The 13,996-nt window shown below is 25.3% G+C and overlaps 2 protein-coding genes across 3 annotated transcripts; both read right to left on the reverse strand.

Moving 5' to 3' along the window:
* Nucleotides 1–2,935: 2,935 nt before the first annotated feature.
* Nucleotides 2,936–9,818, reverse strand: LOC112691908 (Bardet-Biedl syndrome 7 protein homolog). 2 transcript variants are annotated; one of them, XM_025566345.1, is made up of 16 exons: nt 9,728–9,818; nt 9,366–9,483; nt 9,185–9,308; nt 9,007–9,121; nt 8,713–8,842; nt 8,458–8,654; nt 8,221–8,398; nt 8,066–8,150; nt 7,451–7,559; nt 7,026–7,140; nt 6,068–6,223; nt 4,784–4,980; nt 3,695–3,865; nt 3,514–3,623; nt 3,205–3,435; nt 2,936–3,102 (listed from the first exon to the last, which is right to left on the reverse strand). In XM_025566345.1, the coding sequence occupies exons 2-16, from the start codon at nt 9,471–9,473 to the stop codon at nt 2,966–2,968; spliced, it is 2,163 nt and encodes a 720-aa protein (XP_025422130.1). In that variant the 5' UTR covers nt 9,474–9,483; nt 9,728–9,818; the 3' UTR covers nt 2,936–2,965. The 2 variants fall into 2 exon arrangements, with proteins under 2 accessions (XP_025422130.1, XP_025422129.1); XM_025566344.1 differs by having other exon boundaries at nt 9,366–9,507; nt 9,728–9,746.
* Nucleotides 9,819–10,394: 576 nt separating this feature from the next.
* LOC112691909 (GDP-D-glucose phosphorylase 1) lies at nt 10,395–12,479 on the reverse strand. Its single transcript, XM_025566346.1, has 5 exons — nt 12,117–12,479; nt 11,880–12,027; nt 11,155–11,302; nt 10,974–11,076; nt 10,395–10,502 (listed from the first exon to the last, which is right to left on the reverse strand). Exons 1-5 carry the CDS (start codon nt 12,300–12,302, stop codon nt 10,395–10,397), a joined length of 693 nt encoding a protein of 230 aa, XP_025422131.1. The 5' UTR covers nt 12,303–12,479.
* Between the last annotated feature and the right edge of the window lie 1,517 nt (nt 12,480–13,996).

A 13,996-nucleotide genomic window follows, 5' to 3' on the forward strand; every position in this document is an offset into this window, starting at 1 on the left:
TTATCGTCCATCTCTTGCGTAACATAAAATAAAATGGACGAAATAAATCATCCAAAACAGTATAAAAGTCATATACAGTCATATACAGTTGCGCCGACTTGTATTTTATTTAGTGGTGCAAAGTACAAAAATTTGTTAATACCACCACCCAAAAAGTTAAAGCAAAATGACAGGTTACATAATTGAATGATTATATTATAAATTTAGTCATCATAAAGTCGCTCGCTTTGCTCGCAATTTATCACTCCAATTTCATATATTAGGTAGGTACTATTCAGCAATGGCGTATCCAGGGAAGTAGGGGGTTATAACCGACAGCCCGCATTATTAAGCCTATTTTAGAATACGATTGTATTTATTGTTAAACGTGCCGCTTAAAACAGCACATAATAATAATTTAAATTATAATCGAGTAAAATGCCTCATATTTTATTATAAATTAATAATCATACAGACTAAAAATTATAATTATAAATTAGGTATTAATTATTATCTATTAACCTAACTTATTGCTTACCGGCTTCATAGTGATTTTAGAAAAACACTTAATATAAATCTGAAGCATATATAAATATAGGTTTAATTATTTAAATAATAAATAGATACGTTATTAAAATTAAAGAAATGTAAAACAAAATACAGTTTATTTCATTTTTTAAGCAACTGTAATTTAAAAAAAGATGTTTCAAAAATGTTTCACGGGGCTATTTGTAATTTAAGTATCTATCTTAATATGTTTAAAAGATGTATAATGTATTTATGCACGCTGTATAATCACTTTTAAGCACTGAGAACCGAGAGGCGTTTAGCTACATCATGTATGCGAAATAGATATAAATGTCAATGTACGTCTTTATACTTGATATGGTATAAAGCAAGGGTCGGAAATCTCTTGAACTATGCGGACCATTTTTTTTTTCAAATGTTTATCAAGGGCCACATTAAAAAAAAAAAATTTTTACATATGATACATAGAGTATATACAACTATTATATATATTATATTATATCAGTATATAATATATTAATATAATATATATAATAGTTGTATTGCTATTATATTTGATTATTTTACATAGAAATATGAGTGTAAAAAATACGAATGTTACTGGAAAAAATTGCTTTTAAGAAAAAATTTAATTTTTTGACGAATTAAACATAATGGCTTACCTTTTTTTTTCGACGAAAAAGTATAAATCAACCCAAGAATTATTAAAAAAAAACGATGTACATCACAAATTTTTCTTTTTTTAGTCGCCATAATGTTTGGATTTACTTGTCAAATGAAACTACATATTATAAACTCAAACAGTCACACGTACGGGCGTAATCACGATGTAATACTAATTGCTACAAACGCAAAGTAACTATGACCATAGATTAAATATATTAGATACATATGTATTAAATACATAGATTAAATATATTTGAAATTTTAATTTTTAAATATATTTAAGTACATTTAATTTATCCTATGACTAAGTAGTGCAGCCATCATTATCTTCGGCTCCGATTAGATAGGTAATAATAACAATTTTATTGATAAAGAAAAAAGAATTGAATAGTATTGAAAATTGTATGAAAAATTTATTGAACAAAAATAAAACACAAAAATTAACCACCTTTGTGCGCGCCATAAAAAATTGCTTCGCGGGCCACATGCGGCCCGCGGGCTTCGGGTTGCCGACCCCTGGTATAAAGACATGCATATGATAGGCGAATTGCTCTATCACATAATAGTATCCTACTTATCTACAGATCGACTGTCACTTAATGTGTACATTCCTATGATTTACTAATTAGGGTGCAGATTTATCCACCCACCACCATAGTTAAATGAAAGGGCGAACTGCCCCATAAAAGTATGTGTTCGGTACCACTGGTCATATACATGATGTAATATGTTATAAATAGTTCTAAACGTATACGTTTTGAATTATTATTGTCACGAAAACTAAAACTAACGATTAAATTTAATTTAGAGTCTATTGTCTATGGTCTATATAAAGTTCAGAGTTTATTGAAATGAAAATCACTGAATTATTAATGATTAATTATAGCAGGTTCAACTGTATACGTTTCTGACGGGTAATTTTTAATTTTTTTAATTTTGATATTAAATAAATATATATTTTGTAATTAAAGAATAATTTTTCTATAATAAATCTAAATATTTTGTTTTTATTTATGCCATGATTTTTAATTTTTTGCCTTAATTAATTCCTTTAATAAATCGTCCATACGGGCATATTTTCTATATGAAATGTTCCGGTATTTTACATCTGCCAGGCGTCCTACGACGACTCAGTTTATACATATATATATATATATATATGTACAAAGACATGTTCGTAAATTGAGGAAGGAGGCGAGAGGGGGAAACTGCCACTCTAAAAATTTAACGGGGCAATGCTCCCCTTGGTATTTTGTAAATTAATTAAAAAATATTATAGAAAAGGCATTTTAAATTTATAAGAATTATTTTAACAAGAAAGTATAATTTTTTGAACTATTAACTATAAAAAAAAATTAATTAAAATGTATTTTTTCATTAGCAATCGCCATCATAATAGGTCATAATGTAGATTAAGTATATCTACTCTTTAGGTATACGTTGTTTAGGTATATGTTATATCAACATAAATTAAGTCCCCCACTCCATAAAAATTGCCTAAATTACACTCATATACATATACTAGTATAACTACGGCTGTAAATTTAAATAACTATATTTTTTTAGCTTATTATAGACTTTTTGACTCTAGGTTTGAATTTTGTATAAATAATTCAGTTTTGGCTTAAAAACAGTTGTTGCTAAATTGTATAACAAATATTTGAAAATTGAGATGATGTTGAACTTTGAATGAGGTTAGAATGGCAGTATACTTGCTTGCAAAGAGTTTATATATATATATATATATTATAAGCACGATAAATATGTTTAGAATTATTTAATATTTCTTTATTTAAAGTTCAAACATGCTGATCAGCGAGTCTAGTGCATTGCTCGTTTGCAAAGCTTCTTGTAAATCTTCTCGAGAATTCGGTTTCATATTTAATCCTTTCAATTTGTGCCAATCATCAAACAATGCTAACATTATGGCTGAAACGAAGTCAACAGCGATGTAAATATAAAAACAAAATAAAAATGTGCATGTTAAAAAAATTAATCGATTCCATAGCGTTCTTTACAACTATTATATACCTTGTAAACGTTGCATGCGGAACGGCCGTTGAGAAACATCTAGTTTCAATTCGTTTTCATTGGAAATCAGCGTTAAGTATTCTTTCGTTAGGGATTCGCCAGCGGTACTCGAATTTACTGACAACTGTTTTATAGCATCGATTAGCTTCAATTTTTTGTCGTTAATAATGTCTAATTTTAGTTTAGAAACGATTGCTTCAATCATCAGTATTAGACTATTTTCTGATACTTCTATGCATACACATACATGTAAATTAAATTAGGGCGTTTTCAGAATAGACGTATTATTTAAGGTAACCTATAACGAACCGTAAGACATGTCTAGTTTAATATTTTTCCTTGTGGCATCTTTACTAATGTTATCTTTAAGAATTGAAATTGCTGTAATATTGTCGGTTTTTATGTTAATTGATCCCCGACTAAAACGGCAGAAGAATATAACGTTATTTAGAATAGGTTAATGATACTTAAGCATGATTGAACAGAATACCTATATGCACACAGTATAATAGTGTCTACTATTATCGATTTAAATGAATACTCAATATTTTCTTGAGCAGTCGGTTTTTCGGGAATTCCAGGTAAGCAGTTCGAGAGCCACAAATGTGCTTCCGAAAGACTGAATCCACCGGACAGAGTTAAAAAACTCTGAGGCTGACAACTAAAATATGGAGAACAATATTATTATAGAAAGCGTTTTTTCACAAATGGGCATCATTTTTTATGAAATTAATAATAATTGAAAATTAAACCTCTCATATTAGAGTACTTAAAAATTAAAAACCTTGGTAAAAAGAGAAAGTGTACAAATAGTAGATTAAAATTAATTCTAAGCATTTATTGTTTTTTTCTTATGAAAAAAAGAAATTCTTTATTTTATTTAATTGAAAAATAAATAGTATTATAACGTTATATAATACAATATACCGTTAAAATATTTTTCTAAACTAATGATAAAATTAATATGGTTAATTACTTAATAAATAAAGATAAATATTATACATAAATTATATAAATATATAATAATAAATATAATAAATATACAATATGTATAATAAATATACAATAAAATAAATTAATGATTTGTTACAATAAACCTAATTTTATCGAATTACTAAAAACAGTTTTATAATATTATAGATATTTATGTTTATGGATATATGGTATATTTTAAAAAATTACTATTGATTGTTTTGTTGGGATAACAATTTATAGTATATATAATATTAGAATCATATTTTTTCCACATTAATATTTTTGTCAATTTACCAAATAATTTTATTGTAATTTTAGAATGTGGTTTATCTGATGTAAGATAGAAGCATAATCAAAATATCCTATAAAATTAAAATACCTTGGTAATAGTCATAGTTTCTTCAATGCATATAATATTGAAACTTATTTTTACCTACTCACACTTTATTAGTTAAAACCCAAATACATTTTTCAAAATAATTAATTCAAATATTTATAAAACATTGAACAATTATAATTTAAAATTTTGATCTTATTCTTTTGTTCATAACATAATTTCCAAAATTTTGTTTAAAAGGATTCAATAAAAAAATGTAAAACTTACGTAACGTATTTGTTGGTTCTCTGATGATATAAAAGTGGTTTTATAGAAAAATTACAAACTTGACAACTTTTTGGTTGCAATAAGGGTGTAATATAAGCTGTTAAAACTCCATGATCACCTTCGTGTGACCACATTTTCAATTCTAGTTTAGTTGTGTTTAATTGGCATCTATATGTAATCAACAATTTATTGTCATCCTAAAAGAGAAAAATATTTATACTCCAAAAAGTGTATTAATCGAATAGAACAGTGGTGGCCAAACTTTTTTTTCCTCAGGCCATAAAAAACAAATTTTTTTTTATCGCGGACCATAAAAAAATGCATTTTAAATTTTTTTTACGTAAATGCAAAATATTACAGTTATACAAATAAGTGCTGTAATATAGAAGACTTTCGCGGGCCAGATATCAAATGATGGCGGGCCGGAGTTGGCCCGCAGGCCGTAGTTTGGCCACCACTGGAATAGAATAATAATTATATTATTATTAATGACTTTATAGTAATAATTTTCTCAATTTATTCTAATTTATTTAGCTTATAACAATATTTCATTATAGCAGGATATATGAAATCTACGTATACATTTCTATATTCATAACTACCATGTATCAGTTTAGCAGAATTTATATAATTCAAGCCATAACATTTATAATTCAAAAAATACTCAAATGCAATCAATTACTAGATCCTAATTATCCTCCTCTTCTTCCTAGGTGACAACTTTTTTCTTTCCTGTCTTGGTTATAGCACTCTCTCTTAGTTTTCTTCCTTAACTCTCGCTCTATTCCCATTATCCATTCCATAATTAACTTATAATAATTCACTCCTCTGACTTTCTTAATTAATTTTTTGTTAGATTTCTTGTTTGTATTTAGTTTTTTTTTTATTAGTTATCATATTTAATTAATTTGCAAAAATGTTTTTTTTTTTTTTTTAATAATGCTTTTAAACTAAAAAAAAAATGATATGAATAAAAATATTTGTTGGACAAAAAATAATTTAAGAATACTATACCTATACTAATACTTGTATATTAGGGTATATATATATATATATATATCAATATTATTACCACAATATTATAATTAATCTTATCACTATCACTATTTCTCTCTCTCTCTCTCTCTCAACATTTTAATAAACAACAATAATTAAACTATTAAGAAATACGCTTTGATTATAACAATTAAAGTGAGTTATTTTTAAATTATATAACATAGGCCATTTTAGAATATTGAATATTTATTTTAACTCGTGCAATTTAAAAATATTAGTTGATTGTACCTCTTCTTTACATTTACTCTTGCTCACAACGGCAGAGTTATTGTTTTCAATATCAATAAAATTAATTGAACAGTTACACTGTAATAAAATATTATCAATAGTTGCTTCTAGTTCAATTATTAAATGATAAATTAAATTGTCTGTATCCAGAAACATCTGAAAAAAAAATAATAATAATATTTATAATTAATTATAAGACATAATTTTATAAAATCTAATAAAAATTATAAAATATCTACAATATTTTATATTTAAGTATATAGTAAAAACCGTTTATTAGGAACATAGATAATTGATACAATTGCATTATTGAAACAAAATGTCTAGGGACGGCTGTACATTTTAACATTGTAAATCAATCAGATTATTAAAACAACACATTGGTTATTTGAAACAATTAGGACAGTAATAACTATGATAACCAATGTATTACAATATATATTATCTTGTGTGGTTACGATTGAAACCAGTCAAACTCTCGAAAGAAGTGTACGAATATTGCATTGATGTGGTCTTACGCCTAGACGTTACTGAGGTTCCAACAAAAGAAGAAATATGTAATATGGTTATAAATCCTCAAACAATTGAACAGGCTGATACTGACGATGAATAAGAAAACAGTGAGCCATCCCCATGAAATAAAGAAATTGTAGAAGCTCTAAGTGTCTTCAGGAGAGTAGTTTTGCACCATGAGAATGAAAAAAACTTCGGGCAACATTATTCTTATGAAACCATGATCATCAAGTTACTCAACGCAAAACAATAGACAATGATAAATACATATTTTATTTAGCATATACATTTTTTTTTCTTCGAATTATACATTTTTTTTATAATAAATATAACCAATCGCATATTAGAAATAATTAGTAAATTGACACATTTCACCTTAATCCAAGTGTTCAAAATAAACAGCTTCTACTGTATATTATTATGTTAAATTTAATATTATACATACACTGTTTTTAATAGCCAAATATGGTAGAACAGAGGGCCTTGAACTTTTTTGAGTGAATTCTAAGTATCTGTTTCTTTGTATAGCAACTAATCTTTCTAAATCACTTACTTCAGTCCTAAAATTATTTAAATTTATTAATAAATTTCAAACATTTACATAAATGATCATGTATTTTAATTTTAGTACCTATATAAAATAAATTTACTTGAACTGATAGAATAGTCATCAGTTAACATACCTATTGAATATACATAGATTTATTGGTAGCAAAAATGTTTGAATATACTCAGTTACTGACAAAGTAACTACAAATTATAAATAGAACACAATATTTAGTAGTGTATTTAAATTAAGTTACAAAAAATAAAATATTGTTATATGAAAACTAAAAAACATACTTATGAAATATAATAATATAGGTTTACCTAATGTCTAATATTTTTTGTTTTTCATCATTTAAAATTATGTTTGAAGAGTCCAAAATAATTTCTTTGTCTATATTTTGATCAGCGAAAGTTAGTCCAAAAAGCCAACCTACAACAAGGAATGTATTTATAAATATATAAAAAAAAAATCATTGATAGAGGAGATGGACGGGAATAAATATATCAGGTAGGGTAGAATTGAGGAGTATTTGCCATAAATTAATAGTAATGTCATAAGATTTACATTTAAAAACCATTACAAAAGAAATTCAATATAGTTAGTACCGATATAATTCATTAAGGTCAGTGGTTTTATGTTAATTTTCAAAAAGTATAAGAAAACCAATAATTATTATTTCATATATAAATATTAAATTAAAAGAAAGCATTAATTTCGCTCAAACTAATTTCAGCAAGTACAGTAAAATTGAAATTGTTTTCATATTTTCAGTTTATAATTAGGTTAGGTACATAATATTTCCAATAAAAAAAAAAAAAAAAAACATATAGTTTTAAAATTCAAATATTCTTTGCTCTACTTAGAATCTTAAATAATTCATTATCTTTCATAAATTAAAATGTACATTATTCAGTAGGTAGCTCATTTAGTTTTACCTGTAAATGTGGTTACAACAATTTCTGGTATGCCATAATTTCGAACAGCTCCTCCTTGAATAGAAGTTATACTTTCTGAACAACTCTAAAATTAAATAGACTATAAGAATTATTAAATTGGTAACGAAATATCTTATAAAATCTATAAGTATTACATGTTTAAATTTTTCAATAGGGACTGAATGAGAATCTAAGGAATAAATCTCAACAGAACCACTTTGACGACCAACTAACAGATGATCTTCTCCGCTAAATTCATAACAATCAATACATGTTATAATTCCTTTTTTTGACGGTGTTTTTAGTTCCCAAAGACAAATAGTTGAAGCATTTCTAAATAAATAAATTCTATCACAATCTTTTCACATAACAAATATTTGGTTTAAACATACTTTTCTATTTTAAGTAGCACAATATGTCCATTTTTCAGTCCAACTAATACTTCATTTCCATATGAACCCCCATTATTTTTCATTAAATGTAAACAAATGGGCTCTGATGGTAAATAAAATGTTTCTTTCACAGTTGAGCCTTCAAGAATTCTAATACATAAATCTGCACATGCTAGAATAGGCATTACACCTTGCATCTAAAATTACCTTTTGCATAAATATAAATTTTAAATACACAATTTTTTTTAACTATACCTTCACAATATCTAATGATATAATACTGTTAATTAATTCTGGACATAAATAAGTATTACTATCTTTGCAATCATTAAAATGATTAAATATATGTCTTCCTGATACCAAAAGTTCATTTCCAGTTACATACCTTGAAACAAGACCAAGTTATAAATTTTAATTAAACTAATAATAACTTAGAAATACTAATTTTTAAACTAAATATTTTATAAATTAATTATTCAGTATAAATAATTTAAATCATGCAACTTGGAATTTGATTACTTATAGCAGATTTTTACAAAATACACATACATGCATTTAATAGGTTCTGATAAGCCAGTATCAAAACTAAGAAACAATCGTCCTTTTTTGGTATAGCCACGAACTGATGAACCCATTGATAAAAATATCTTGTCTTGAACAGTACCTTTAAAGATATAAATGTATTTTAATATAAATGTAGACTTATAAAAATGAATAAAATAAATACCAAGAGCTCCCCCTAAACAAACTTCAGTTATCTTTTCTAAAGGCAATGTTTTAAATAACATATTAATTTTCCCTTTTCGAATTTGAAACATTTGAACAATTCCTTCTTGATCACCAACTATAATCTACAAAGTAAATTTGACTATACAAATTTAAAAACATTAATTTAAAGATAATGTTACTTTTTGAGTCTTCTTTTCAGTTTCATCATTCTGAGAAATTGGCAGAACTTTCATGCAATTAGGAGAAACCATGCCTAAGAGAGTATAATCTACTCTATAAAGTTCCATGTTTGTATTGCTATGCAATTTTATTTATTTTAAACTTATTAAAAAATAAAAAAAAAAATTAAACACTAGCCAACTGATAATATATGTAAATACAGCATTAACTAGTTGCTATGGATATAAAAATGTAAACAGACTATGTAATGGGATGTAAGTGTATATTTGCATGACTGAACACCATTGTATTGTTAATACATTTGATATTAATAAAAATTAAAACAAAGGATATTTCAACAACAATTTTATATTTAACTTACTTTATACATTTAAGTACAATTTTTTTACATCATTTTCAATTAATTTAAATGAAGACTCTGTAATATCAGTAAGAACTTGAGCTACGCTACATTCTGTAACTTCTGAAAATTCAGATTTATCTGTAACAAAATAATTAACATAACTGCATGATATAACAATTTCAACAAATAGTTTTAAAAAAAATGTATTAATTATTAACTCCAAAGAGCTCATTATACTTCAGTTTTATAAATCAGAAAAAATAAATATGAATTGAATTTAATATTAAAAATAATTATTACCTTTAAACACCAAATGGCCGAACAATTCACAAGTTGCTGGAGCAAATTTATCCATACATTTATCACCTAAAAATTTATATTTTTACATATATAATGAGTAAGTTATTTGTAATAATAGCTCATGCCAAGTGTCATATGCATAAATAAATAAGTGATTTAATATATAATTCACCTGATGGAGTTCTTGCCCAAATAAAAACTCTAACACAATTTCTCGTGTCAGGATCATTAATATTTAGATCTTTATTCAATGCTCGAGTTATGTATATATTGTGCGCAACATTATTCTTTTGTAGGTAATCAATTAAGATAAAAACTGTCCTAAAAACCATAATTATTTTTAGTATAATAATCAATTTTAACACAGCAAATTAATAGTTTATATTTACTTGACAAAATTAGGCAATGAATCTTTACTATTCAGTATGAATACAAAACCTTTAGAAGGAAAATCTAAAATAGTATGACAAGGACCACTTAATTTAACTAGATCCTAAAAAATAATACATAGAATATTGTTTATTCAATGACAATATTACTTGAATTTTAAATTGTTTTGTAATTTGTTTCTAAGATAAAGTACACAGTAAAACATAAACAATATCAATTGCTTTATGTGTTTCATATATTAAAAAAGAATAGTTATTTATGTAAGATTAATACATAATAAAACTATTGATTTTAAAAATATACTTTTAGTAATAAATTTGAACTGAATAATTACAAAAAATAATAATAAACTCCTTATCTCATAACAAAGACTTAAATTAATTTTTAATATTCCTCATAATATGTATGAAATAGTAAAGGACAAACATTTTTATGCTGAACAATTTAAAATAATTATGTTATAATTTTTACATATATTAAAAAATTCATTTTTTTTTTTTATTAATATTTTAGATTATTCATTTTGGGTTTATTATATATTTCTAAAGTAGATTATTATTACTTGCATACTCACACAATATTCAAGATACATTCTATGAAATAAATAATATAAATGTAAATGAAGATGGTTAACTGAAGCAAAAGCACATAAGCTATTGAACCCAACCCGTAAAGCCCTGAAAAGAAATGAACTTAATAAGCATTAATCAATGTATAAAATAAATAAAAAGTTTAATATAATGATATCAACTTACGGTGATGCACTTTGAAGTAAAAGCTGAATTGCAACATTTAAACTATATTCATTAATAACTTGTGGTAGTTTACTTGTAAGTTTTGGTAAAATTAATGAATGAAAGTCTCCTAAAGGACTAGCATTTATTGCCAAGATATCATTTGGGTCTAAATGAAACATACAGTATTTAAAATAAATGACTTATTTTTATAATTTATATTCCTTTTAAAAGAATATGATATTTTATTTATATATTTTTTATCACATTTATTAATTGGGATTTACCGTAACAATAAGATTAATAAGCATATCAGTATAAGTGACATAATACATTTTGGAGATTTTATAAAAAAAATAAAATTAAAGTTATGATATAAAATAAAAACTTCTGGAGCAATGATAATTAAATATGGCAATTCAGACATCTATCTTATTTTTTTAATTTATAATAGTTAAAAAATTTAAATGAACTTTAATCTTGTTAATTTTGTTTTTAATAAATGTATTACTAAAAATAATTTATTTCATTAGATCTAAAATGTACACAAACCAATAATATTTGTAATTTAAATATGAAGTATGAAGTATTATCCATGAATGCGAGAAAATCTTATTTATTAAAAAATGTAATCAAATGTTTCAATCATAAGTAAAATAAAGTTGTTATTAATTAACTATTAGTTTTAAATATAAATGAGTAGGTTGTTAAATATTGATATACTTCAAACTAGTGATTCGACTTACTAGAAGAATTATTTGATATGTAACTAAATTTGAATAAATATTCCCCTGGGTTAACTTTGGTAAAATTAAATAAATCGTCATTGAAAGGTTCTAACACATTACAAAATGTGATAGGTTTACGACGTTTTGTCCCTCTATCCGTGTTCAACTACATTAAAAATCATAATAAATCAATCATATTATTATAGCTAAACCATCTAAATAATTAATAATGAAATTCATAATAAAAAAACTTACAACAGCAAGAAATCCATATTTGCCCGGCAGTTCGATTGAACATTCTATATTATACTTATACCTGAAGAGCTCTTGATCTTCTTTTTCTCGCCAGAGGTTTCTTAACTTTTCGTCGAATTTAGACTGGCCATCCAACGATTTCCAAGAAGTAGTGAAAATAAAATCTTTGTCACTGTATTGGAACATTTTAGGTGTGATAATTGAAATTCATTTGTAATGTATAAATCCACACAAATCCAACGATTCGAAATCTCACGTCAGTGTACCATAATACACTTTGTTTTAAAAATAAAAATTATTATGCAATAGAAGATGAATAATAAAGTAGCAGTAAAATGTAAACACAAACGAAAAAAATATCGGCACGCACGCTTACCCGTTATCAATGGAATTAACATCTGGTATACTGTAGAGATATGAAAACAGCTGTTGTACATATTTGAATTTAAGCAGAAAAAATAACAAATATTTTTCATGTTATTTTCGATCTTATTTGAATCATAACAAAATAAGAATAAAAGAATCGTATTTTTTTCACATTTCATTTTATTTTTTTGTAGCAATTTCATTGTATTATTGTTTTTTTTTTTTTTTTTTTGGTTAATTGTTGGTTAACTTATAGTTTTTACTTTTGGGTTTGATAAATTGTCGAGTAGCGGTAAATTAAACGAATGTTTAAACATTGATAAATTGCAAACAGATGACTGAAGTTGAATACTGTAAACGTTAAAATTATTTTTTTCAGTATGTGTTTAGATTTTCGTTATCGAAAACGAGTATTGTCATTTGATGATCAAAACTTGATAGTGTTCTATCAAATAAAAGAGGCAGTTGAAACTATTGAAATCATAACACAATGTATAAAGGTAAAACCTAAAAAAATTAAAACAAATTATTTTAAAATTCCTAATAATTAACGAGATATTGACCGATTCATGATAAAAAAAATCACTCTGTATATATTAACACGTCAGTGGCGTATCCATGGGGGGTCAGAACCCCCCCACGAACCCGATATGGTAAATTAACTTTTACATGAAACACGATTTTTTCTTTAACATTTTTATATTTTAGAATTTTGATTTGGAAATCATATTAATAGTTTGTATACGTACTATAAACGTATTAAACACACGTTACACACACACATATACAGACACACAAGTCATAGTATTATGATCATATTTAGATTCTTTACTACTACTTTGATAATTTTTGCTTGGGAACATTTTATTTAGGTTTTCTACAACGGTTTATTCTAAATCGATCGTCTGGTTCCGATAATTGAGATAAAAGGGATATCATTGTCTGTATTCAAAGTTTATTTTAGGTATAACTATTGTATTCGCGGCTCGTCGATCATTTAACACAAGCACGTTATTGTGTATAACTAATAGTTATTATTTAATAGTTAGTCGTTGCCCATTGGTGTCTCACTATTTAACTTACTACTCGTTTATTCGTTTATATTTGACATTTGTATTCCATTATATTTGTTTTATTTTAATTTGACATCATTCTAAGACGTCTAAACATTCCATTATGGTAAGATACTCGTATTTTTAAAATTTAATTTTTAGTATACCTAAGTGATTGGACAGAAAATATTCTAATATCTAATATTTATGTTCCTATATTTTAGTTCCTTGTTCCTAAATTGTTATTATTATTGTTATTACTTATCATTATAGGCAAATTATCTAACAAATAAGCAGACTAGAAAAATGTATTCTTTTTTTTTACCTAAGTCAAAAAAACTAATGTCAACCAGACTTAAAAATACCGAGATTAATACAAATAGTAGTCAAAATTATAGTGATAAGATTAAATATATATAAATTTGCTGACCCCCCCCCCCCCGCCCATAAAAAGTTCTTGGC

This window comes from Sipha flava, unplaced genomic scaffold, assembly GCF_003268045.1.
Source record: "Sipha flava isolate LNK unplaced genomic scaffold, YSA_version1 67_pilon_pilon, whole genome shotgun sequence".
NCBI lineage: Eukaryota > Metazoa > Arthropoda > Insecta > Hemiptera > Aphididae > Sipha > Sipha flava.

Coding starts and splice junctions, on each gene's coding strand:
- LOC112691908 (XM_025566345.1), bottom strand. CDS start 9,473: ATGGAACTTTATAGAGTAGATTATACTCTCTTAGGCATGGTTTCTCCT. Junction 8,843..9,006: donor TCAGAACCTATTAAATGCAT/GTATGTGTATTT, acceptor TCTTGTTTCAAG/GTATGTAACTGGAAATGAAC. Junction 3,866..4,783: donor AGAACCAACAAATACGTTAC/GTAAGTTTTACA, acceptor TCCATATTTTAG/TTGTCAGCCTCAGAGTTTTT.
- LOC112691909 (XM_025566346.1), bottom strand. CDS start 12,302: ATGTTCCAATACAGTGACAAAGATTTTATTTTCACTACTTCTTGGAAA. Junction 11,077..11,154: donor TTACTTCAAAGTGCATCACC/GTAAGTTGATAT, acceptor ATTTCTTTTCAG/GGCTTTACGGGTTGGGTTCA. Junction 10,503..10,973: donor GAATGTATCTTGAATATTGT/GTGAGTATGCAA, acceptor ATTATTTTTTAG/GATCTAGTTAAATTAAGTGG.